Source organism: Eucyclogobius newberryi, unplaced genomic scaffold (assembly GCF_026437365.1).
Source record: "Eucyclogobius newberryi isolate DKJ021-1_F unplaced genomic scaffold, fEucNew1.0.hap1 SCAF_17, whole genome shotgun sequence".
In the NCBI taxonomy this organism is placed as follows: Eukaryota; Metazoa; Chordata; class Actinopteri; order Gobiiformes; family Gobiidae; genus Eucyclogobius; species Eucyclogobius newberryi.
The window spans coordinates 5,411,662-5,435,828 of record NW_027315801.1 but is presented as its reverse complement, the minus strand read 5'-3'; the positions used below and the strand labels follow the sequence as shown (position 1 = coordinate 5,435,828).

The following is a 24,167-nucleotide window of genomic DNA, read 5'->3' as shown; positions in this document are numbered from 1 at the left end:
TTCCAACAGCAATTGCACATATGACAGAATTGCACATCAGTATTAGGTTAGGTCAGTATTCCGACGGGATAACGTGGCGATCTCCGGGTAAGACGACTGTTCTCCGCAGTTTCATCAGTTCCTCCTTTGTGGAAACGCGGTACGGCGCAGGCCGGGGGGCGGGGCCGGAGCCGGGGGGCGGGGCCGGAGCCGGGGGGCGGGGCCGGAGCCGGGGGGCGGGGCCGGGGGACTCAGAGCCAAGACACATCGCAACGACACGACGAAAACACTCAATCCAGCCGAATAAAGTCAAAACAAGTTAATTTAAAGCGATTCCAGTGCGTGTCCCGATCGTTCGTGAAGTTCCTCTTTCATATAAACGTGTATATAAACGTGTACCGACGACACGCCGTACTTTAGCGCGGCCGGAGGGCGCGGGGGGGGGCTGGTGGGCTCGCTCGGAGCTAGCTCACGTCACAACAACACAATGAACGCAACGAAAAACGCTCAAATCCAGCCGAAAAAAGTCAAAAACAGTTGAATTAAAAAACTATTCCAGCGCGTGTCCCTATCGTACAGTAAAATAGAAAAAATATACTAACTATATTTACAAAATATAGGAGATAAAGCACAATAAGTGTGAGAAAGAAGAGTTTGTCGTGCTTCTTGTTTTGTGGTTGTATATTTCTTTTTCTATATTTTATTCAAGGAAAACACAATGCATATGTTCAGAAAATCAAATGAATTACATTTTTAGAAAAACATACATAACATAAATTATTAAATATTAAAAAATAAAAAAAGAAATCTCAAAATGTCATGAAAAATTCCAATCGATGTCACCTTTGGGCAAAATAAATCAGATTCAACCTGCCTTTGACTAGTAAATGAATGTACATTTGAAAAAGTATGTTAGAAATGTCAATTACACGGATAAAGCAGAACTTTACAGCTGCAACGAATATTGAAATATCGTCCAATATTATGCAGCCTTTGTTCTTTGACAAATAAAATCACACAGATTTACAGTTTTACAAAACATAGCTTTATTTGAAAATGCAATAATAATATATTTTCATTACAAAATGGGTCTCTGCTCGTGTCACAAAAGTACTACGTGAAACTCATGTAAACTCTACACATTTATCTCGTTTGTTCAAAAAACTGAAAATAACCACAAAGTCAAAAACAGACAATTTCAAGACATTTACATCAAAACCCAAGATTGTTTTAGCACTTCCAGTTTGGATGCATTAAAATTCACTTCATCGACAAAAACGCCTTTGACAACACGGCAAAATGAGAGTATAAATAAACACATTTAACATTCAAGGCAAAAACAAGTGTAAAAACACCAGAACGGACTGAGCCTGAACACGTGTGGCTTTTGTCACAAACGTGGGGAAAATGTTCTTTTTATAGCACGATTAGAGCTCAGCCGTAAACAGCATCTATGACTTAATTATAGACACGCACTTTAGTTATCACGAAGGAAAAACACCTTTGTTTGCTTGTTTAATTCTGCAATTTCTTTATTGCGGTTTATGTTTTATTTGCGGTTCGCTGCATTTAGAAAAAGGGTTTACTGGATTTATCTTGTGGCATAAATAATTATTTATCGTGTCGGGCCCAGTGACCTGACATTTCAAACTCTATATAAGCGCCCCCTTCAGGTCGGATGACTCATTGAACTAAGATATAGTTAAGGTTCATATATTTTAAAAATGTATGATAAATATATATTTTTTTTTTAAATATCACAGAATAGCTCATTTTTTAAGTTTATAATTTCACTTCCTGTTTGTAACTGATGATGTCACACTAGGAAATTACCCAGCAAACACTGGGCCAAAACTCATCTAATGTCACAATTATTTTTTATTCAACAAATAAAAATATATGACTTTATTTTGTTGAATAAATGTGTAAATGTAAATTCTGCATAAACCTTGACTGGAATGGAGTGTCCCTGATGTGATGTCACTTCCTGTCATTTTCAACACATTTTTAAATGTTTTCTCCACAAATACCTGCTCGATCGGTGTCAAACTATCATTTATATGTACAAGAGGTATAAATACGCCAAATAAAGTCACAATTTGAGAATTGTAAAAACCTGTCATGGGCCCTTTAATCAGACCTGTTTTGAAACCAAAAGTATCATTTAAGAAGTTGGTTTGATGTCGTTTTTAACACAACAAACACTAATAGTTTGTTAAATATTACCACATGGTCAAAAACTGTTCAACAAAAGTCAAATTTAATGTATCAAATGAGTATCTGGTATTAATATTAGTCTCAATCTAAATTAGAATCCAGGTAATGATTTGTTTGGCGCGCCTCGTTACCTTTGGAGACTTGGACAAGGGTAAATACTGCGCGCGACCATCTTGAAATAATGCTAATAAGAAGGCACAGCTGGTGAACATCTGCTCGTGGTGAATCCGCCGAGGTTGAGTCGGGGCGGGCGTCTGCGAGCGATTAACGGGACGGAAAACGAGGAATGTAAACACAGAAAAGACCGATTTATACGTGAGAACGCTGCGATTGTAAACGCCGGAAGTGATTTTATTGCATTTTCCACACCGGATTTGATTCAAACGTGTCAATGAATGTGATCAATCAATTGACGTTTGTTTAAAATTCGTCAAAAAATTGCCAGAAAATTCAGCTGAAAAACATTTGCCAGAAAATTCTCCCTAAAACGTTATTTAAACATCAGAAAATACTCCAGAAAAACATTGCCAGAAAATGTTGCCAGAAAAAAAAATTGCCAAAAAATTCACTAGAAAAAAACTCACCAGAATTTTTTTGACCCAAAATTCTCCCTATAACGTTATTTGAAAAAAAAAAAAAAAAAAAGTGCATCCCATTTGCGTTTAAAGGTGTAACTTTTATCGCTTTCCCGCAGTGCTCATTCGGTTACATGCGTTGTCGTTGCGAAGAAATGAATACAAATAAGGCTACCCCAAATAAATTGTCTGTTTGCTGTAACCCGAGTCAACATTTTTTAAGTGGCTCGGACGATAGGCAAATTCTTATTTTTTTTACTTTGAAGGCAAAAAAAAAGATCAAAATCTTGTCATTTTTTGAGTCGGAGTGACCACCAGGGGTCAGGCTACAACAGTCAATGACGGAAAACGTCTATATCAACCCGATCGGGAGACTAAATCTCACGATTTTAAGATATTTCAATCAACCTTTTGTACGCCACTATCCTTTATTTTGGTAGCGAAGGCGACCGGGAGGAACACGCGGGGGACACGGGCGCCGATTTTGACGTTTTTTCAACAAAATGCTGATTTTTTTTTTCAGTCGGCTAGTTTCATAGCGGGTCGGTCGGGTTACGGCAAACAGACATATTATTATGCCTAGCCTAACATAAAAATACTTGGCCCGCGTTGGCGTCGATTGCTCGTTTCCTCGGAGCGTTGTGGATTTGGGAAGTTTAAGGTCGTACTGTGCGGCAAAGCAATCGCCACGGAGACAAGAATTTGGTAGATAACGTGACAAAAACAAAAAATGGCGCCTTTACGGGCTCGGAACTGGGACAAAAGTTACACGTCGGCTTGCATTTTGTCCTCTTGTCCGAGCACTATTTTAGTTTCCAAAATGGTCTGTTTTTTGCTCATTTGATGGTTATTTAAGTCTTCCTCGTTCTTAAACGGGCCCACGTTCGTAATATGAACAGTTAAATTTGGTAAAATGAACGGACAGAGCCTTTCTCTTCTGACAGTTACAGCTTTGGTCACACGATCGCAGCGTGAATCTGTAGTTTTGAGGTTTCGGAGACTTTGGGACCGACAGATTTGAGCAGTTCTCCAGCTGGGATTGACGGCCAAAAGCAGGACTAAATCTGGAGTAAACTAGGACCGAACCAAATCTATGTCAGGACCAACGAGGGACCGAACCAAATCTGTGTCAGGACCGAACCAAATCTGTGTCAGGACCAACCCGGGACCGAACCGGGACCGAACTAGTACCAAACCCGGCTTGTCAATGGTAAGTTTTTGTAGTAACTTGAACCATCCTAATAACAGTTGTGTTCATTTCTTTTCTTGATATACTGAGCCGATATTTGCACTTTTTGGCCAATCTTTGGTTGAATTTAGACTTCCAAGCTCCAGTTGAACATTAAGTGTGAAGATGGCACTGCTCAAAACACCACTCCACCGCGCTCTTATCCGGTTTGTCGTAAAACCGGTTTCGTTGAGGTTTGTCGTAAACTCAAAATCACGTAATTTGGGGAAAAGAATTCAAATCGGCCCAAAAATATGGGCCATGAAACCCCCGCCCCACACCAGTCGCTCTGCAGTGAAAATATCCCCCGGACATTTCTGGCTGGAACGTCCCACGTAACTTTCTCGGCAGAAAAACGTACAACAACAAACAACAACTCAGCAGAATTTCCTGTCAACAAAAAACTCAAAATTTAAAAAAACACAAACAGTTTTCTTCGCTCCATTCGCCAAACGTCCCCGAGTCTCCCGCCGGAGTCAGTGCGCCGCGTCCACGTCCTGGTTCAGATTGTTCAGCAGGTTGTTCTGGAGCACCTGCTGCCGATGCTGCCGGTGTCGCTGGACGCCGGCGCCGGAGTCCGGGGCGCGCGGCGGCTCGAACGCGCTGGCCACCTGCGGCATGAACTGGCGGAAGATGCTGACGCTGCCGTGCCAGAAGGTGCGCTGCGGCAGTCGCCCGGCAACCGTCCAGCAGCGCGTGCCGGGGTCGTAGGCCTCCACCACGTCGGAGAGCTCGAACGTGTTGTCGTAGCCGCCGGAGACGTACAGCTTGCCGCCCAGGACCGCCACGCTGCCGCCCACGTGCACCTGGACCAGAGCGGGACGGACAGAACAGGACCGTTACGTCGCCGCGGTAACAACCAGAACCGACGGGTAACAAACTGAGTAAAGAATATTAAATGTGTGTAAGGTTTCGGGTGGAATGTCTGCCATCTGCTTGTTTCCGTGGACATGCTGTTTGCCTGACCTGAATTGGACCATAGGGGGCGCCAAAACAACTCTCCAATTGTGTCACGCGTTTCTCAAATAATTCCGGAACGCTCAGATCAAAAGGTATAACTTGATTTACTTCAGATTTACAGAGTTTAGTGCGTAGAAGTTTCTCAGTGTCATTTTTTCACGTAAGCCTCCATGTTTGTTTACCTGTGTATCTCTGATTGGTTAATCCGCCTGTCAATCACGCCTTTTGGAAAACGGAGCGGTCGGACATGATTCTTTTTGTTGTTTTTTATAGCACGATTAGAGTTGAGCCGTAAAAAGCATCTATGACTTAATTATAGAACTTTATTTATCACGAAGAAAATACACTTTTTATTTTTTTTATTGCCGTTTATGTTTTATTTACAGTACGCTGCATTTAGAAACCTGTCAGTGCATAAAGTACTTTTAAAATCATTATTTATCGTGATATTATCGGCTTCTTTTGAGCGTTAAAATGCGTTATATTTTTGTGCTCTATTTCGACATTAAAGCGCCCCCTACAGGTCGGACGACTCATCAAACTAAAATGCAGTGACGTTTTATATCTTCCAAATTTTGCTAAAAATTCAAAAAATAAATGAAATTATCACAGAATAGCTAATTTTTTAATTTTATAATTTCACTTCCTGTTTGTAATTGATGACATCACAATAGGAAATTACCCAGCAAATACTGGGCTAAAACTCATCTAACGTCACAATCACTGATATAAATATACGAGAGCGACTTTATTGTGTTGTTGTCGTTTGTAGTTTTGAAGCTGACCTGGGTCATGGGGCTGATCTGGTCCCACTGGTTCTTCTGAGGGTTGTAAACGTCCACTTCAGCCGAATCGTCTCTGTGAATAGAAAGAGCAGCAGAGTCGAGCCAAAGCTATAAAAAACATGGATCTACTTCGCTGACCTCGCTGCCGGGCACAGTAAAGCCTCAGAGATTTATGAAACTAGAATCTACAAAAACACTGTACAAGCTTCACCACGTGGTGTTTAAAGCTCCTACAGGTCGCACCAACCGCTCATTGAAATAAAATGCAGTAAAGATGAATATATTTGGAATTTTGCTGGAAAATATAAATATAAAAATGTCATCCCAGAATATAGCTATTTCTTTAGGTTTATAATTCACTTCCTGTTTGTAATTGATGACATCACACTATGCGCACTAGGAAATTATCCAGCAAACACTGGGCCAAAACTCATCTAATGTCACTTTTTTTTTTATTTAACAAATAAATGTTGTCATATTTTTTTGTTTAAGGCAAGAGTTTTTTAATAATTTGTTTTGCGAGCGTGCCGACGTCAAAAACGGAGATTCTAAAAAAATATATATATTTGTTGTTCCTGTTTTCGCGGATTTTCCTCCAAAACCTCAATAAAGATAAAAAATAAAAATGTATTCTGCACCAGCATCTTCGACCATTTCTGCACGACCCCGAGTTCGTCCGAACGTCAGAGCTTTAAATCTCTCGACACTCACGGCTTCCTAGATCCACCATAGATCCATGAGATCGACCGGTAGATTAACATGAAGGACGCGGGGTGGGCGTGGTTTTGGCTCGCGCCGTTCGAACAAGGAAATGAACAATACGACTCATGTGGACATGTCCTCCTCATGTGGACATGTCCTCCTCATGTGGACATGTCCTCCTCATGTGGACATGTCCTCCTCAAGTGGACATGTCCTCCTCATGTGGACATGTCCTCCTCATGTGGACATGTCCTCCTCATGTGGACATGTCCTCCTCAAGTGGACATGTCCTCCTCATGTGGACATGTCCTCCTCAAGTGGACATGTCCTCCTCAAGTGGACATGTCCTCCTCATGTGGACATGTCCTCCTCATGTGGACATGTCCTCCTCATGTGGACATGTCCAGCTCGTCTGGAGTCACACGTTCTCTTCTGATTGCATTGTAAGGACACTACTTGTCCCGATGATCTGAGCTGCGCGTCCACGACTCGAGCGTGGGAAAGATCACTGCGTCATTGGATCAAATCACTGTGGCCAGATTTAAGCTGCTCAATAAGACATTTTCATTCATTGCACACTTTGTGTTCCTGTCAAGACTCAATAAAGTTTATCAAAGCGACTTTAGTCACAGGATGGGACTACTTTCTGTCTGATCACTGTGAGTTCCACCTCCCATTAAACAGTTTATGACATTGAAGGTATTTTTTTTACACCGCAGTATAATAAGAGTAATAATAATAATAAGAGTTATTTTCAATGTCTTGCATTGATAACTATAATGATGTAGATAATGTAGAGAGGAGTAGGGCCTATATTTAAGAATCTAAGAAAATGATTTGGAATAAAAAAATATTTTTAAATTCAACTCTGACTTTTGGGTGGTAGAAATGTGATATGATAATGGGAAAATAAAAGGTTATTTTTATTCCATACTCCACTTTTAAAAATGCCAAGGAAAATCCGTGAAACGACAAATTAAATGTAAAATTGTTTGAAAAAAAGATCAAAAATGAGCAATTTTAATTTATATTTTTATACATTTTTTAATTTATATTTTTATTCATATTTTCATCCATAATACACTTTGTTCATTTATATTCTCTGTCTAGAAACCATCGCTATTGTATTTAAAACGTCTCAGTGTGCAATAGAATGCTCACTATTATAACAATTATTTATATTATACATTGAGACTTTATTGAACATGAACCAAATGTGGCTTCTAAACGGAGAATAGTGATCGATTAAGTGTTTTATTGGAGAAAATCGCAAATAGTTTATACTTTTTTTTTGACATTTTGATTTAATAACGCTGCTGTCTTTGTAGCAAAAGATCGTAAAATCTGTTTTAGATTCTGTAAAGTCCAAATAACAATGACAGCGATACAAAAATACAACCCAAATACTGCAGCATTAGTACTCCACAGTCCTACTACTACGCACTACTCTCTCCTCACCGGACAAAGTAGATAAGCCCGTTCAGCGTGACCGTCTTGGGCGTGAAGGACCAGGGCGGCAGCTGACCGCAGTTGACCGACGTCCAGCGATTGCTCTCCGGGTCGTAGCTCTGCACCGACATGGTGTCCTCGCCCGCCAAGCAGCCGATGGCGTAGAGGCGCCCCCTGCAGGTGGCGGTGGAGCAGTTGTCCATGGGCTGCAGCATGGCGGGCAGGGCCTCCCAGCAGTCCAGGGCGTGGTCGTAGCGCTCGGTGCTGTCCGAGGCCACCACGTACAGCTGACCCTTCAGGACGCACGAGCTGTGGTACTCGCGCGGCTTCAGCATCGGCGACACCTCCGTCCACTCGTTGACGCTGGAGCGGTACCGCCACACGCCGTCGTAGAGCCGCGAGCCGTCGGAGCCGCCTGCCGGGGACCGAGAGGGAATGTCAGGGTTTTAGATAGGATTTGAAAACACCCGGGGCCGACTGAGCGAAAAAACGAGTAGCTTCGGCATTCTCCGGACCACGGCTCGGACTTCGTCGACCAATCAGCGAGCAGCATGCTAATTTTCACTTGTAAACAGTAAATTCTAATGGCGGACTATCGATTTAATGATAATATTCCCTTTTTTTACTAAGATGTATTAATAAAATGGGCGTCCCTGCACTCGAAAATGCCCGTCCACATTTTGAAATACCCCGTCCAAAATACGGGAAGACAAGTATCTATCTAAGAGCCTGGGGAATGTGACGTACTCAGGCAACACATGCTTTATTATGATTATTCATCGTTTCATTTTGCACTTTATCGTTCCTCGTTTGGGATTTTTGTTCAAAATTCTGATTCTAAATTTGTGTTGAGATTTTTGGGATTTGTGTCATTTATTTGGGAAGTTTTACAGTTTTCTAAAGAAACGTGTCACATCTTGTGTCGTCATGGACATACTTATTAAAGATGATAGCTGAGGTAAATAAGGACATTTGGCTTAGTAAAGATGCACTGTGTAACCTTTCTGCTCGTCTCCATGGAGATGTTACTGCTGTGCCTGGAATGTTCCATAGTGCGCGTGCACTTATTTAATTACAGGTGTTTTAAAGTGATGACAATAACTGGAAAAACCTGCATTCTTACTCTACGTGGGATCACCTCTCCACGGATCTGACCTGTAACATGGCACCTGCTGGTCTCTATGGAGATTGACTAGTTTATTCCATACTGTGGAACATTCTAGGCAAAGCGATAACAGATCTAAGGCTGTCGTCAATTAAATGTCTTATTTATATTAAAAGGTTTAAAGAGCCTATGACAGGTTTTTATGATTTTCTAATTTTGACTTTATTTGGTTTATTTATACCTGTTGTACGTATAAATGATAGTTTTACACCAATCGAGCAGGTATTTGTGGAGAAAAGTTTTTTAAAAATCTAGTGTGATGTCATCAATTAAAAAGAAGTGAAATTACAAACCTAGAAAATGTGTTTTTTATATTTTTTAGCAAAATTTTAAATATACAAAACTTAACTGCATTTTAGTTCAATGATTGGTCCGGCCTGTAGGAAGCGCTTTAACACAGCAGAAGGGCCTGGAGCAGAACATTTGGAGCGAATCATTAGTTTAATCTACTCTTTTACCTATAAATACATTGTGGTTCAGGTCGTATAAGTTTGGGTCAGACGGACGGTCATGTCATAGAGCTGCTGTAATAGTATGACACGATGTCTTTAGTCGACCGAGAACGCGTTTAGTCGACTTCCGCCCAACTACGCAGACTAGATAGCGCACATTTAAGATCACTCGTCTACGTTTACGGCTCTGAGCGAGTCGGGTTTACACAACGCTGCTGCCGGTCACTCTGTCACAGGAGAAGCTGCTTTTATTTATATCCGTTTGTCACTTTCCCGCTTTGACCTCGAATCGTGCACGTAAACATCTTGCGTCACGTCTCAAAAGGTGAAGCTGGTCATGTTTTCATAGAAGCTTTTGTTAATGACGGGATTATGGCGCTGGCAGCACATCAAGTTCCTCCTCAGATTTTTCACATGAATCACCCTCGGCCAAAGAGACGGCGTTTTATTTAGAATCTCCGTCTGCTGCCAGTTTATATGGTCTCTGGTCCAGAAGAGAAAGCTATCCAATAAGGACGCAGGACACGCCACGGCAACGCAACCTGGACAAGGCTAATTCTGGAGAGAGGGTACCACAGAAATACATGCCGTGTGTACGAGCTGTACTACGCATCGACGCTTGTGTACCTGTGACGTAGATGTCGCTGCCCAGTGCCATGATGCTGTAGCCCCCTCCCAGGTGGTCAGGGAACTCGGCCAGGTACCGCCACTGTCCCGTCTGAGGGTTGTAGCAGTCCACGGTCACCAGCTCGTCGCAGTCCTGGTCGCAGCCCCCGATCACCACCAGGATCTCGGCCAGTCCGGTGGAGGGCCGGGGCCGCATGCGCTGGCAGGGCCGGTCGTGCCGGTCGTACTCGCACGACTGGAAGCTGCGCGCCTCGTTCACCAGCCGCAGACACGTGGGCGACAGGTAAACCAGCGGGTCGCTCTCCACGTGGGCCAGCAGGAAGAACCTGCGCACGAAGGGCAGTCGCACCTGCTGCAGGAGCTCGGGCCAGTAGTGCAGCCTCCTCTGAAGGTCGGCCTTCACCCAGCGCCCCGCGATCTGATAAACCGTCTCCTCTTTGTCCACGCACAGCTCATCGTCCGACACAAACTCCAGCAGGCGCTTCCAGGGCAGGCGCTCGAACTCCGCGCCTTTGGCCAGCTCCATAATGTTCTTCAACACAAACCGCCGTGCACTGACGGCCAGTTCTCTGCAGGCGAAGGCCTCTGCGAAGTCCTGTATCTCCAGACAGTTGGACACATCCAACCTCTGCTCCAGGAAGGCACAGCAGGCCTCTTTGACCGAGGGGAACTGGAACAGGTCTGCGGTCTTCAGCAGGAGGTCCACGTTCTCCTGAGTCACCGTCACTCGTCCCGTGTAACAAAAGTCCACCAGCAGCTCGAGCAGCTCGCCCGAAACCTCATGCAGAACCACGCGGTCCATGGCGCTCTCCTTCAGCGTCCCGGCGAACATGGCCCGGAAGTACGTACTCGCCGCCGCCAAAACCGTGCGGTGGCAGTGGAACTCGCGGCCTTCGGCGCAAAGTGTCACGTCGAAGAACTTCTTCTCGGCGCGGAGCTCGTGGATGCCCCGCAGGAGGTTGAACGCATGCGCGGTGTCGAAGAACGGCAACGTGGACGACTGCGTCTGCAACACCGGGGTCTCCATCTCCTCTGTGTGCGCCACGATGATCTTTGTTCTGGACAAAAACACACCGGAACATTCATTACACACTGTGGAACTTGTAACTCATTGTCTAATAGAACTGCCAAGAAAAGACACCAGAGGAAAGTAAAAGTGATGGAAGTGAAAGTGTCTCCTACCTGATCGAACTACAAAAGCGTAATGACAACTAGAATATACGAGGTTCAGAGCGGCTCCGAGGTGCTCCTTACAGTCTTTAAGAAACAGAGCGCGCCTGTGCTGCGGGGCTATAAATATACTCAGTGTCCATTTCCAGGGAAGGAGGGGAGTTCTGGCGGCACCCCTCCCCCCGCCGCCGGCCCCCGGTCTGTGGGCAGCGAGGTGGTCCACACAGCCTTACAACACACACACACACACACGCACACACACACGCCACCGCTTCCTGGTATTATGTCTCACCTCTAGTACTGAATCATCTTTTCTTTTTAATGTATTTGTAAAGGTCTAAAAGAGTTCATTCTGTTGCATAAAACAATGTATTTCTGGACGAGGAGTTTTACATTTGACATGGCAAAGGTCCATAATATTATTAGACGCTTCGTTAAGTCTTTGCGTATTAATGATTTGAAGATTCTTACGGTCAGAGCTGTATTTTAATGTCATGACGCTGCTGCCGTCCTCGTGGTACGACACTAAAACACTGACCATGAAGATCTTCCATCGAATTGGGTCATATGCACCAGATTTTGTTTACCAGGGCGCGCACTTCCCCAGTGGATTTGATAACGTGAACTGTACTGATATTGTAGAGTAATATGACAAAAAAAAAATCATGAAAAATAAAATAAATAATGATAATCACATTAACCCCACATATTAAACAAAGACAATTAGAAAAACAAACAAACAAAAAACACACACATAAATAAAAATATCTTTCAATATTAATGTCCTTCTTTTTTTTCTTTGAACAATTATCCTACATGCCAATTTTTTTACCATACATTTTTTAAACATAAAACAAAAACAAATATAAAACAAACAAACCATGCAAAAAAAAAAAAAATATATATATATATATATATTTTTTTTAATTAATATACGGTATTTGCCGGGGTGCGACTTATATATGACACTTATATTTATACTTATACTCCGGAGCGACTTATATGTGATATTTGTTATTTTCACACTTGGAACCGCATTTCATACTCCAGTGCAACTTATATATGTTTTTTTCTTCTCTATTATGCATTTTTGGCAACTTAGTCAAGAAAATACAGTAAATTCCCAGAAAACAAACAAGACAGTGTTTGAATAAATACCAAAGAAGGTAAAAAATATTCCTCCAAAGTCTGATTGTGCTCCAAACCACAAGCTCGTATGGTCAGAAGATCATGTGGACCTCACCATTCAAAACAAGCAGATCATTAACGATTAGACGTCACTGAATCTCCATCTCGATTGTTACATATTGACAAAAACAATCCACACTTTTTGCTGTCATTGTTCACATGGAGTCCTTTCCAAACGCCCGGATCCCCGTGACGACACGTCCTAAAATACTCAGGTGTCTCCTTTCGCTGGTTTGTTTTAAGGCTGTGGATCTCTGCCTCGGGGCCCCTGCGTCTGAAGCCGAAAGACTAACACGGACATTCCACACGGCGGTTCACAAAGCGCGGCGGCCGTGTGTGAACACGCCGTCTCCGCGGTAACGACAACGCGCTTCTGCTCAGCCTCATCTCCAGACAGTACTTTCCTACGCCGAGCTACGGGGCCTGAGCTACGGGGCCTGAGCTACGGGGCCTGAGCTACGGGGCCTGGGCAACGTGTCCAACATGATAATGAAACTGATCGATGGCGTTTTTTCTAGCAATAAATATCGACATCAAACAAGGACATGGACGTTAGTGGAATTCAACAGAAAAAGTGATTGTTGGTCAGTTTAAATGCTTGGATCTCACTTCATTCTCCACTGATTAGATGCTCGTTACTACTTACTAAGCATAATTTGCCACAACAGGAAGATAAATATCAGGCATCTGGTATCGGGTCATCTTTAATGATCCGTTCTAATTTGGAACTAAATACAGTACTATACTGTAGATACAGTCAGCAAAGGTCCTTATTAGGAATAAACTTAGACAAAACCAAAAGATTCTGATCTCGTGTTAAATTAGCCTTAAGAAAGAGAAACCCCCAAACACACGACATTCTCCAGCACTCGGGACGAATACTGCGCAACTAGTGTTTACCAGGGTTTACTAGTGTTTACTAGTGTTTACCAGTGTTTACTAGTGTTAACTAATATATACCAGTGTTTACTAGTGTGTTTACTAATGTTTACTAGTGTTTACTAGTATTTACCAGTGTTTACTAGTGTGTTTACCAATGTTTACTAGTGTTTACCAATGTTTACCGGGATTTATAAGTGTTCACTAGTGTTTACTAGTGTTTACTAGTATTCACTAGTGTTTACTAGTGTTTACCAGTGTTTACTAGTGTTTACGAGGGCTAACCAGGGTTTACTAGCGTTTACCAGTGTCTACCAGCATGTTTACCAGTGATTATCAGTGTTTACTAATGTTTACCGGCGTTTACTAGTGTTTACAAGGGTTTACCAGCATTTTCTAGCGTTTACTAGTGTTTACCAGCATGTTAACTAGCATGTTTACCAGTGTTTACTAATGTTTACCAGTGTTGACCAGAATTTTCCAGCATTCCCTAGTGTTTACCAGCATGTTTACCAGTGTTTACTAATGTTTACCAGCATGTTTACCAGCATGTTTACTAATGTTTATTAGCATGTTTACTAGTGTTTACCAGTGTTTACTAGTGTTAACTAGTGTTAACTAGTGTTTACCAGTGTTTACTAGTGTGTTTACTAATGTTTACTAGTGTTTACTAGTATTCACTAGTGTTTACTAGTGTTTACCAGTGTTTACTAGTGTTTACGAGGGCTTACCAGGGTTTACTAGTGTTTACCAGCATGTTTACCAGCATGTTTACCAGTGTTTATCAGTGTTTACTAATGTTTACCGGCGTTTACTAGTGCTTACGAGGGTTTACCAGCATTTTCTAGCGTTTACTAGTGTTTACCAGCATGTTAACTAGCATGTTTACCAGTGTTTACTAATGTTTACCAGTGTTGACCAGAATTTTCCAGCATTCACTAGTGTTTACCAGCATGTTTACCAGTGTTTACTAGTGTTTACCAGTGTTTACTAGTGTTAACTAGTGTTAACTAGTGTGTTTACTAATGTTTACTAGTGTTTACCAGTGTTGACCAGAATTTTCCAGCATTCACTAGTGTTTACCAGCATGTTTACCAGTGTTTACTAATGTTTACTAGCATGGTTACTAGTGTTAACCAGCGTTTACAAGTATTGTCCAGTGTTTACTAGAGTTTATCAGCATGTTTACTAGTGTTTACCAGTGTATACGATACTTGACCAGCTTTATGAAATCAAACTCTCTGAACCCAAAGGTTATTGTGACATAAACTGCAACATGAAACTCACTACTCATTTGGGTTTACTTTTTATGATCCAGATTGAATAGAAAATACACAATTATCTTCTAAAATAGTCACGGTTATTCCTTGTATAACGACGATTCAATTCAAACACAAAATAACACTGCTGTCTTTTATTATTATATATATAACATTGTGTCCTTGTTAATAGTTTTGAAATCGTTCTTAAACTGTTCACGAAAGGTCACATTTTGTCCTGTTAATATGATTTTTCTTTTGTATAAACACTCGTTCAAATTAATACCTAGTTTCGATACTACCGTATTTTCCAGTCAATAAGGCGCACTTAAAAGCCTTTAATGTTCTAAAAAAAATGTGCCTTATAGTCCGGTGCGCCTTATATATGAAAAATGATCAAAAATAGACCATTTATTGACAGTGCGCCTTATAATCCAGTGGGCCTTATAGTGAGGAAAATACGGTAGTTTAAGTATTGATTAGTGTCTGATTTTCAACAAATGTAGAACCTGTGGAAGCTTCTAAAGTTTTCCGCCTCATCCCTCCGCTGAGAAAAGGTTTAGATGTATCTATAGATCATATACGGTAAGTACGAGACGGGCAAAACTGTGCAGTCTTAAAATGAAACCGAAATACGGTATTAGCGCGCCGCGATCTGCTGCTAGCGCTTCAGATCGATGTCCGTTAGCGACGCGGTGATCATCCATGACCGGGAGAGATGAGCTCAGGCCCGTTTATCCTTCAGTCCAACAGCTGCGCTCGGGGTTGAGCCGCTGCTCCGAGCCGGGCCCAGACTGCACACTGTGGATTCTATTTGAAAATGGACAAATTTGACAAACTTTGGATGAAATGGGACATTTCTTTGGGTTTCGTGTGCATTGATTTTCTTTTATTTATTTTTTTTGCTTTATTATTTGCTGAATGTCTACTGTTTTTTATTCTATGTCCTTTCTCTCTTTGGTCTTGTTTTTCGTTTTTCATTATGTTTGTTTGTATGTTGTTATTAAAAAATGGTACTAAAACTTAAATTTTAAAAAGGAAATGGATTAAAAACACAATTTAGATTTGCACAAACAAAGCTATCACAGAAATGTCGCTGGTAAACACCATAATACTGTATTTGTGTGTGTGTATTTATACGTATAAAACTGCAAACCCTGTCATTTAGACTCCAACAAACATGTTCTCAAATCAGTTTCATTCATATTTTAGTCTTCTCTCAAATATTAATGATCCTGAACAATGTGCAATTCAAACCGGTCTGAAAAGTGCATTCGACGTTTTTTTGCCGGGGTCGGACACAGGGACATGCGCTAACCCATCAACATTAAAATAATCAAAATCACATCAAACAAAACCTTTCATTCATTCCAATACTTTGCTATATTATGTATTTGATCGGCGCAAACTGTCACCGGGTCAAACGCAGAGGACAAACACGTTACGGGACAATAAAAAATGTATCTAAAGTCGAATTCTTTATAAATACATTTTCAACCACATAAATGTTGAAATATGGCGAGTGAAGTCTTCTAGATGGAGAATGAGTACAAAAATCTGACATTGTTTATTATTTTTTGACAGTTCGGTTCAATAATGCCTCTGTCTAAAGTCCGTATAGTCCAGATAACGATGAATAAATACAACTACGATTGTTTATTATAGTCACTTTTAGTCCATTAATCACTGCAGCCCTTATTGGCTTATTATTATGTCGTAGCCAATAGAATCAGAGCCTATAACCTGATGCAAATGTGACTGTTACATTGTTATTGATGGTTTATTATTCTATTATTGTGATCAAGTTGGCAAAAGTTCACTAAGAGTCTGGACTGCTTCTGTTTATTATGTTAAAATAGACAATTACCAAAATAAAAGGATGATATAAGTGTATCTGCAGCGAGCACTGAATCTGTCTGTGTCTGAGGAGTAAAAACAACACGACCCCTAGAGCCGCCCCTGTCCCGTCCCACATCCACGACCCCTAGAGCCGCCCCTGTCCCGTCCCACATCCACGACCCCTAGAGCCGCCCCTGTCCCGTCCCACATCCACGACCCCTAGAGCCGCCCCTGTCCCGTCCCACATCCACGACCCCTAGAGCCGCCCCTGTCCCGTCCCACATCCACGACCCCTAGAGCCGCCCCTGTCCCGTCCCACATCCACGACCCCTAGAGCCGCCCCTGTCCCGTCCCACATCCACGACCCCTAGAGCCGCCCCTGCCCGAGCTCCGAGCTCTTTTCACGCATCACGTCGCTTTAAGTCGCCACGTTTTTACCCGAGAATCAGACGGAAAGTGACGTGATTCCACAAGCTCCACAGCCACAGCAAAATGCGCGTTTGAGTTCGTAAAGAGAGAAGAAAACGCAACGTTCAAAGCCAGTTTCACGCACTTTACGCACGGACTCACCACAAACAGCTGCGTGTTCTGCGCGTGATTTACGCACGAGACGAAGCGGAGGACGCGGTGAAGTCAGAGTTCAGAGGTTTGGATCCGCGGGGCCTGATGTGCGCCATGCTCCGGTCCACTTCACGGTCTGTACCGGGGGTCTGCACCGTACAGCGCCCCCGTGCGTCTGCACCGTACACTGTAACAAACACTGGCAAATGGAGAGAAACACTGCCGCGGTGGAGGAAAAGGGTACTGCAGCTGAATACATGAAGTTAAAGGTGGAATGGACGATTTTTTTCAGCAATTTTTTTATCATATTTCCTCGTGGCGTGGATAAATCATTTGTCCTGCCACGTATCAATCATAAAACGCACCTATCGCTCACCTGCAGCCACGTCAGGCTCGTCCCCACGTTTCCGCGTGCCTAAGCGCATGGATCTATCATAATATAGTTCCCTCAGTGTACAGGGCAAAATGAAGACGGAGAAAGTTCGAGCTTTTTATCTAAATATTTATTTGTTTAATATTATTAAAAAATAATAATGAAAAATATAGGAAAATAATAAGGAACAGTGCAGGAACAGCAAAGATACTACCACAAGCTTAGTGTTTAGTGTGTGTGTGTGTATATATATATATGTATATATATATATATATATACATATATATATATACTGCGCAGAGCCCTCAAGTTCCCAGGCCTCGAGGAGCCGAGCTTGAAAAAGGGGCCACCCGCGGAGGGTGAGGTGAGAGTATATATATATATATATATATATATATATACACACATATATACATATAAACCAGACTAAGTCCAGGACTAAAATGTCCTGGGTTGACCCCGCTCTGCTTTAGTCCTGTCGGTCCTTGGAAAGCCCTCGGTGAGACTCAACACGGCCTTGCACAAAACCCTCTCTGAATCCATAAACATCAAGTATTTGTTTAACATTTGCAGCAGCGTTTGTCTGCGTTGAAGAGCATTCTAACTTTTATGACCAGGACCAGAATCTGTCCAACACTCGTCTGCCAGAGGTGAGAGAGAGAACAATGCAAAAACAAACTTTGTGTTTACTCTTTGTTTCTGTTTCTCTCCTTCATAAAACACACTCGACATTATTTTTCAGACAAATACTGTACATTTGTATGACCTGGTTTTAAATAACAACAATATTGAAATGTGTGCTTCATTTGATTATGAAAGAAAGACTATTTTACTGTATTTTAATCTAAATGAAGCGGGTAATTATGACGCAATTGGATAAATAACAGGATTTTGTGTCTAAGATGATCATGCTCAATGTTGCGCATTTTTAATTTCAAACGGCACGATTTCTAACCGCTTTTCACCATAAAAAACACTATTCAGTGGCAGTAGTAACTCTTCCATAGCAAAAGGACAATTCTGACTGTATAGCATCAATATAGTAAGTAACAAAGAGTAATGAGTTGTTGTTTTTTGACAGAATATTATTTTTTTTATGTTAAATTGAAACTTTTCATTACATTTTGGGCAATAGTAGTAACGGCTGACGCACCGTTATTAGTATTATTATTATTTACATGATGAGATGAAATTATTAAGTGCAGTGTTACAAAAGAGCCACTAGAGGGAGACGGTGTATCGACGGACCGGGTTTGTCGCGTGTGTGTGAGTGTGAAAGTGATTCACTTTGGACTTTCTCAACCTCTGATTGTTTTTATTTTATTTAAAGTGGTTTCTGCAAGCGAGCATAGAAAAGAAAATGTTTCTTAATGCAATGTGTTTTCATTAAAGCGCCTCCTACAGGTCTGACGACTCATTGAACTAAAATGCAGTTAAGATAAATATATTTAGAATTTTGTGAAAAATTATAAAAATCTGATCGGAGAATAGCTCGTTTTTTAGGTTTATAATTTCACTTCCTGATGTACTTGATGACATCACACGAGGAAATTACCCAGCAGACACTGGGCCAAAACTTTTTGACAAATAAAAATATGTGAGAGCGACTTTATTTTGTTTAATTAATGTTTAGAGTCAAAAAAGTTGTTTCTTTTGTGTAAATTCTGTATAAACTTTGACTGGAATGAGTGTCCCTGGTGTGAAGTCTCTCCATGGCCTAGCACCAAAGTACATCTCAGACATGTTAGTGCCATATGAACTACTCTGAGGACCTCAGGGCCCGGCCTCCTGCTGGTGCCAGAGTCAGGACTAAACATGGACCGGCCTCCTGCTGGTGACAGAGTCAGGACTAAACATGGACCGGCCTCCTGCTGGTGCCCAGAGTCAGGACTAAACATGGACCGGCCTCCTGCTGGTGCCAGAGTCAGGACTAAACATGGACCAGCCTCCTGCTGGTGCCAGAGTCAGGACTAAACATGGAGCGACCTCCTGCTGGTGCCCAGAGTCAGGACTAAACATGGACCGGCCTCCTGCTGGTGCCAGAGTCAGGACTAAACATGGACCGGCCTCCTGCTGGTGCCAGAGTCAGGACTAAACATGGACCGGCCTCCTGCTGGTGCCAGAGTCAGGACTAAACATGGACCGGCCTCCTGCTGGTGCCAGAGTCAGGACTAAACATGGGCCGGCCTCCTGCTGGTGCCGGTTCTGCTTTCCAGTTCTATGGGGCAAAGGCCTTCTCGAGGTGGTGAGACAGGCCCCCACCCGGGCCCCCACCCTGGCTCACGTGATCACATGAGCGTCTCCAGCAGCACTTTTCTGTTCATGACTCCACCTCTGTGTTAAGGAGACTTAAATTGCAAACTACAAGCCCAAAGTCCTCCGCTCTTACGACGACATTCAACCTTTAGAAATATGAGTATTTTTGAACTTCGTCGCCTCTTCAAACATCATTCATGCCTCCTCCGCACCCCAGAGACAACCTCACCCAGTTTGCAGCAGTTTGTGTCCAGGGAGAAGAGCAGAGTAGACAGTACACACCCCTGTGGAGCATCTCCTCCCCGTGGACTTCCTGACAGACAGGAGGCAGTGTTTGCAGCTGGAGCAGAAGATCCTGGACACGCGGACCATCAGCACAGGTGCTCCACAGGGGTGTGTACTGTCTCCTCTGCTCTTCTACCCGTACACAAACCGCTGATGGGTTCTGTTCATCTCCAGAACTCGAGGTCGCATCACAGCAAGTTTTTGAAGCCGACAAAAATAATGCACCTCAGAATCAGAAAAGGGTTTATTGTCGTTGTCAGCGGATTAAAACAATATTCACAAACTAGGAACTTTCTTTAATGATAAGGTGCAATATGAGAAAATATAACAGCAACATATTTAAAGATAATAATAATAAGACATAAATAAATATTTAACTAAATATGCTTCAGTGTGTTGCTAGCCGCTTCGGAGTGTTGCTAAGTCACTTTAGCGTGTTGTTGGGGCGCTTCAGCATGTTGTTAAGGTGCTTCAGCATGTTTTTAGGGCGCTTCAGCGTGTTTTTAGGGCGCTTCAGCATGTTGTTAGGGCACTTCAGCATATTGTTAGGGCGCTTCAGCATGTTGATAGGGCGCTTCAGCATGTTGATAGGGCGCTTCAGCATGTTGATAGGGCGCTTCAGCGTGTTGTTAGGGCGCTTCAGCATGATGTCAGGGCGCCTCAGAATGTTGATAGAGCGCTTCAGCATGTTGATAGGGCGCTTCAGCATGTTGATAGGGCGCTTCAGCATGTTGATAGGGCGCTTCAACGTGTTGATAGGCCGCTTCAGCATGTTGATAGGGCGCTTCAGCGTGTTGTTAGGGCGCTTCAGCATGTTGATAGGGCTCTTCAGCATGTTGATAGGGTGCTTGTTGTTAGTGTTGCTAAGGCGCTTCAGCATGTTGATAGGGCACTTGAGCGTGTTGTTAGGGCGCTTCAGCAGGTTGTTGGGGTGCTTGTTGTTAGTGTTGCTAAGTTGCTTCAGCATGTTGTTAGGGCGCTTCAACGTGTTGATAGGCCGCTTCAGCATGTTGATAGGGCGCTTCAGCGTGTTGTTAGGGCGCTTCAGCGTGTTGTTAGGGCGCTTCAGCATGTTGATAGGGTGCTTGTTGTTAGTGTTGCGAAGGCGCTTCAGCATGTTGATAGGGCGCTTCAACGTGTTAATAGGCCGCTTCAGCATGTTGATAGGGCGCTTCAGCATGTTGTTAGGGCGCTTCAGCGTGTTGTTAGGGCGCTTAAGCGTGTTGTTAGGGCGCTTCAGCGTGTTGTTAGGGGGCTTCAGCATGTTGATAGGGTGCTTGTTGTTAGTGTTGCTAAGGCGCTTCAGCATGTTGATAGGGCGCTTGAGCGTGTTGTTAGGGCGCTTCAGCAGGTTGTTGGGGTGCTTGTTGTTAGTGTTGCTAAGGCGCTTCATCAGCATGTTGATAGGGCGCTTCAACGTGTTGATAGGCCGCTTCAGCATGTTGATAAGGCGCTTCAGCGTGTTGTTAGGGCGCTTCAGCATGTTGATAGGGCGCTTCAGCGTGTTGTTAGGGCGCTTCAGCGTGTTTTTAGGGCGCTTCAGCATGTTGATAGGGTGCTTGTTGTTAGTGTTGCTAAGGCACTTCAGCATGTTGATAGGGCGCTTGAGCGTGTTGTTAGGGCGCTTCAGCAGGTTGTTGGGGTGCTTGTTGTTAGTGTTGCTAAGGCGCTTCAGCATGTTGTTAGGCCGCTTCAGCATGTTGTTAGGGCGCTTCAGCATGTTGATAGGGCGCTTCAGCGTGTTGTTAGGGCGCTTCAACATGTTGTTGGGACACCTCAGTGTGTTGTTAGGGCGCTTCAGCATATTGTTAGGGCGCTTCAGCATGTTGCTAAGGCGCTTCAGCGTGTTGTTAAGGCGGTTCAGAATGTTGTTAGGGCGATTCAGCGTGTTGTTAGGGCGTTTCAGCATGTTGCTAAGGCGATTCAGCGTGTTGCTAAGGCGCTTCAGCATGTTGCTAAGGTGCTTCATCGTGTTGTTAGGGCGATTAAGCGTGTTGTTAGGGCGCTTCAGCATGTTGCTAAGGTGCTTCAGCGTGTTGTTAGGGCGCTTCAGCGTGTTGCAAAGGCGCTTCAGCATGTTGTTTGGGCGCTTCAGCGTGTTGTTAGGGCGCTTCAGCGTGTTGTTAGGGCGCTTCAGCGTGTTGTTAGGGCACTTCTGCGTGTTGCCAAGGTGCTTCAGCGTGTTCATAGGGCGCTTCAGCGTGTTGTTAGGGCGCTTCAGCATGTTGATAGGGTGCTTGTTGTTAGTGTTGCTAAGGCGCTTCAGCATGTTGATAGGGCGCCTCAGAATGTTGATAGGGCGCTTCAGCATGTTGATAGGGCGCTTCAGCATGTTGTTAGGGCGCTTCAGCATGTTGATAGGGCGCTTCAGCATGTTGATAGGGCGCTTCAACGTGTTGTTAGGGCGCTTCAGCATGTTGTTAGGGCGCTTCAGCATGTTGATAGGGCGCTTCAGCATGTTGATAGGGCGCTTCAGCATGTTGATAGGGCGCTTCAGCGTGTTGTTAGGGCGCTTCAGCGTGTTGTTAGGGCGCTTCAGCGTGTTGTTAGGGCACTTCTGCGTGTTGCCAAGGTGCTTCAGCGTGTTCATAGGGCGCTTCAGCGTGTTGTTAGGGCGCTTCAGCATGTTGATAGGGTGCTTGTTGTTAGTGTTGCTAAGGCGCTTCAGCATGTTGATAGGGCGCCTCAGAATGTTGATAGGGCGCTTCAGCATGTTGATAGGGCGCTTCAGCATGTTGTTAGGGCGCTTCAGCATGTTGATAGGGCGCTTCAGCATGTTGATAGGGCGCTTCAACGTGTTGTTAGGGCGCTTCAGCATGTTGTTAGGGCGCTTCAGCATGTTGATAGGGCGCTTCAGCATGTTGATAGGGCGCTTCAGCATGTTGATAGGGCGCTTCAGCGTGTTGTTAGGGCGCTTCAGCGTGTTGTTAGGGCGCTTCAGCGTGTTGTTAGGGCACTTCTGCGTGTTGCCAAGGTGCTTCAGCGTGTTCATAGGGCGCTTCAGCGTGTTGTTAGGGCGCTTCAGCATGTTGATAGGGTGCTTGTTGTTAGTGTTGCTAAGGCGCTTCAGCATGTTGATAGGGCGCCTCAGAATGTTGATAGGGCGCTTCAGCATGTTGATAGGGCGCTTCAGCATGTTGTTAGGGCGCTTCAGCATGTTGATAGGGCGCTTCAGCATGTTGATAGGGCGCTTCAACGTGTTGTTAGGGCGCTTCAGCATGTTGTTAGGGCGCTTCAGCATGTTGATAGGGCGCTTCAGCATGTTGATAGGGCGCTTCAGCATGTTGATAGGGCGCTTCAACGTGTTGATAGGCCGCTTCAGCATGTTGATAGGGCGCTTCAGCGTGTTGTTAGGGCGCTTCAGCATGTTGATAGGGCGCTTCAGCATGTTGATAGGGTGCTTGTTGTTAGTGTTGCTAAGGCGCTTCAGCATGTTGATAGGGCGCTTGAGCGTGTTGTTAGGGCGCTTCAGCAGGTTGTTGGGGTGCTTGTTGTTAGTGTTGCTAAGGCGCTTCAGCATGTTGTTAGGGCGCTTCAACGTGTTGATAGGCCGCTTCAGCATGTTGATAGGGCGCTTCAGCGTGTTGTTAGGGCGCTTCAGCATGTTGATAGGGTGCTTGTTGTTAGTGTTGCTAAGGCGCTTCAGCATAATGTTAGGGCGCTTCAGCATGTTCTTAGGCCGCTTCAGCATGTTGTTAGGGCGCTTCAGCATGTTGATAGGGCGCTTCAGCGTGTTGTTAGGGCGCTTCAACATGTTGTTGGGACACCTCAGTGTGTTGTTAGGGCGCTTCAGCATATTGTTAGGGCGCTTCAGCATGTTGCTAAGGCGCTTCAGCGTGTTGTTAAGGCGCTTCAGAATGTTGTTAGGGCGATTCAGCGTGTTGTTAGGGCGCTTCAGCATGTTGCTAAGGCGATTCAGCGTGTTGCTAAGGCGCTTCAGCATGTTGCTAAGGTGCTTCAGCGTGTTGTTAGGGCGCTTCAGCGTGTTGCAAAGGCGCTTCAGCATGTTGTTTGGGTTATTCAGCGTGTTGTTAGGGCGCTTCAGCATGTTGCTAAGACACTTCAGCGTGTTGTTAGGGCGCTTCAGCGTGTTGTTAGGGCGCTTCAGCGTGTTGTTAGGGCGCTTCAGTGTGTTGTTAGGACGCTTCAGCGTGTTGTTAGGGCGCTTCAGCGTGTTGCCAAGGCGCTTCAGCGTGTTGATAGGGCGCTTCAGCGTGT

At 43.9% G+C, this 24,167-nt stretch overlaps 1 protein-coding gene and 1 long non-coding RNA gene across 3 annotated transcripts in view; one reads left to right on the top strand and one right to left on the bottom strand.

Moving 5' to 3' along the window:
• Positions 1-1,001: 1,001 nt before the first annotated feature.
• On the bottom strand, positions 1,002-17,066 carry klhl21 (kelch-like family member 21). Of its 2 annotated transcripts, none has more exons than XM_072448832.1 (5): positions 17,045-17,066; positions 10,140-11,197; positions 7,905-8,310; positions 5,745-5,817; positions 1,002-4,805 (listed from the first exon to the last, which is right to left on the bottom strand). In XM_072448832.1, exons 2-5 carry the CDS (start codon positions 11,164-11,166, stop codon positions 4,476-4,478), a joined length of 1,836 nt encoding a protein of 611 aa, XP_072304933.1. In that variant the 5' UTR covers positions 11,167-11,197; positions 17,045-17,066; the 3' UTR covers positions 1,002-4,475. The 2 variants fall into 2 exon arrangements, with proteins under 2 accessions (XP_072304933.1, XP_072304932.1); XM_072448831.1 differs by lacking the exon at positions 17,045-17,066 and adding an exon at positions 11,322-11,406.
• Positions 17,067-18,880: 1,814 nt separating this feature from the next.
• LOC140362679 (uncharacterized) overlaps positions 18,881-24,167 on the top strand; it is a 414,634-nt gene continuing 409,347 nt past the window's right edge. Inside the window, exon 1 of the long non-coding RNA XR_011927116.1 lies at positions 18,881-18,911. This is a non-coding gene — a long non-coding RNA (uncharacterized lncRNA). The remainder of the gene's footprint in view (positions 18,912-24,167) is intronic.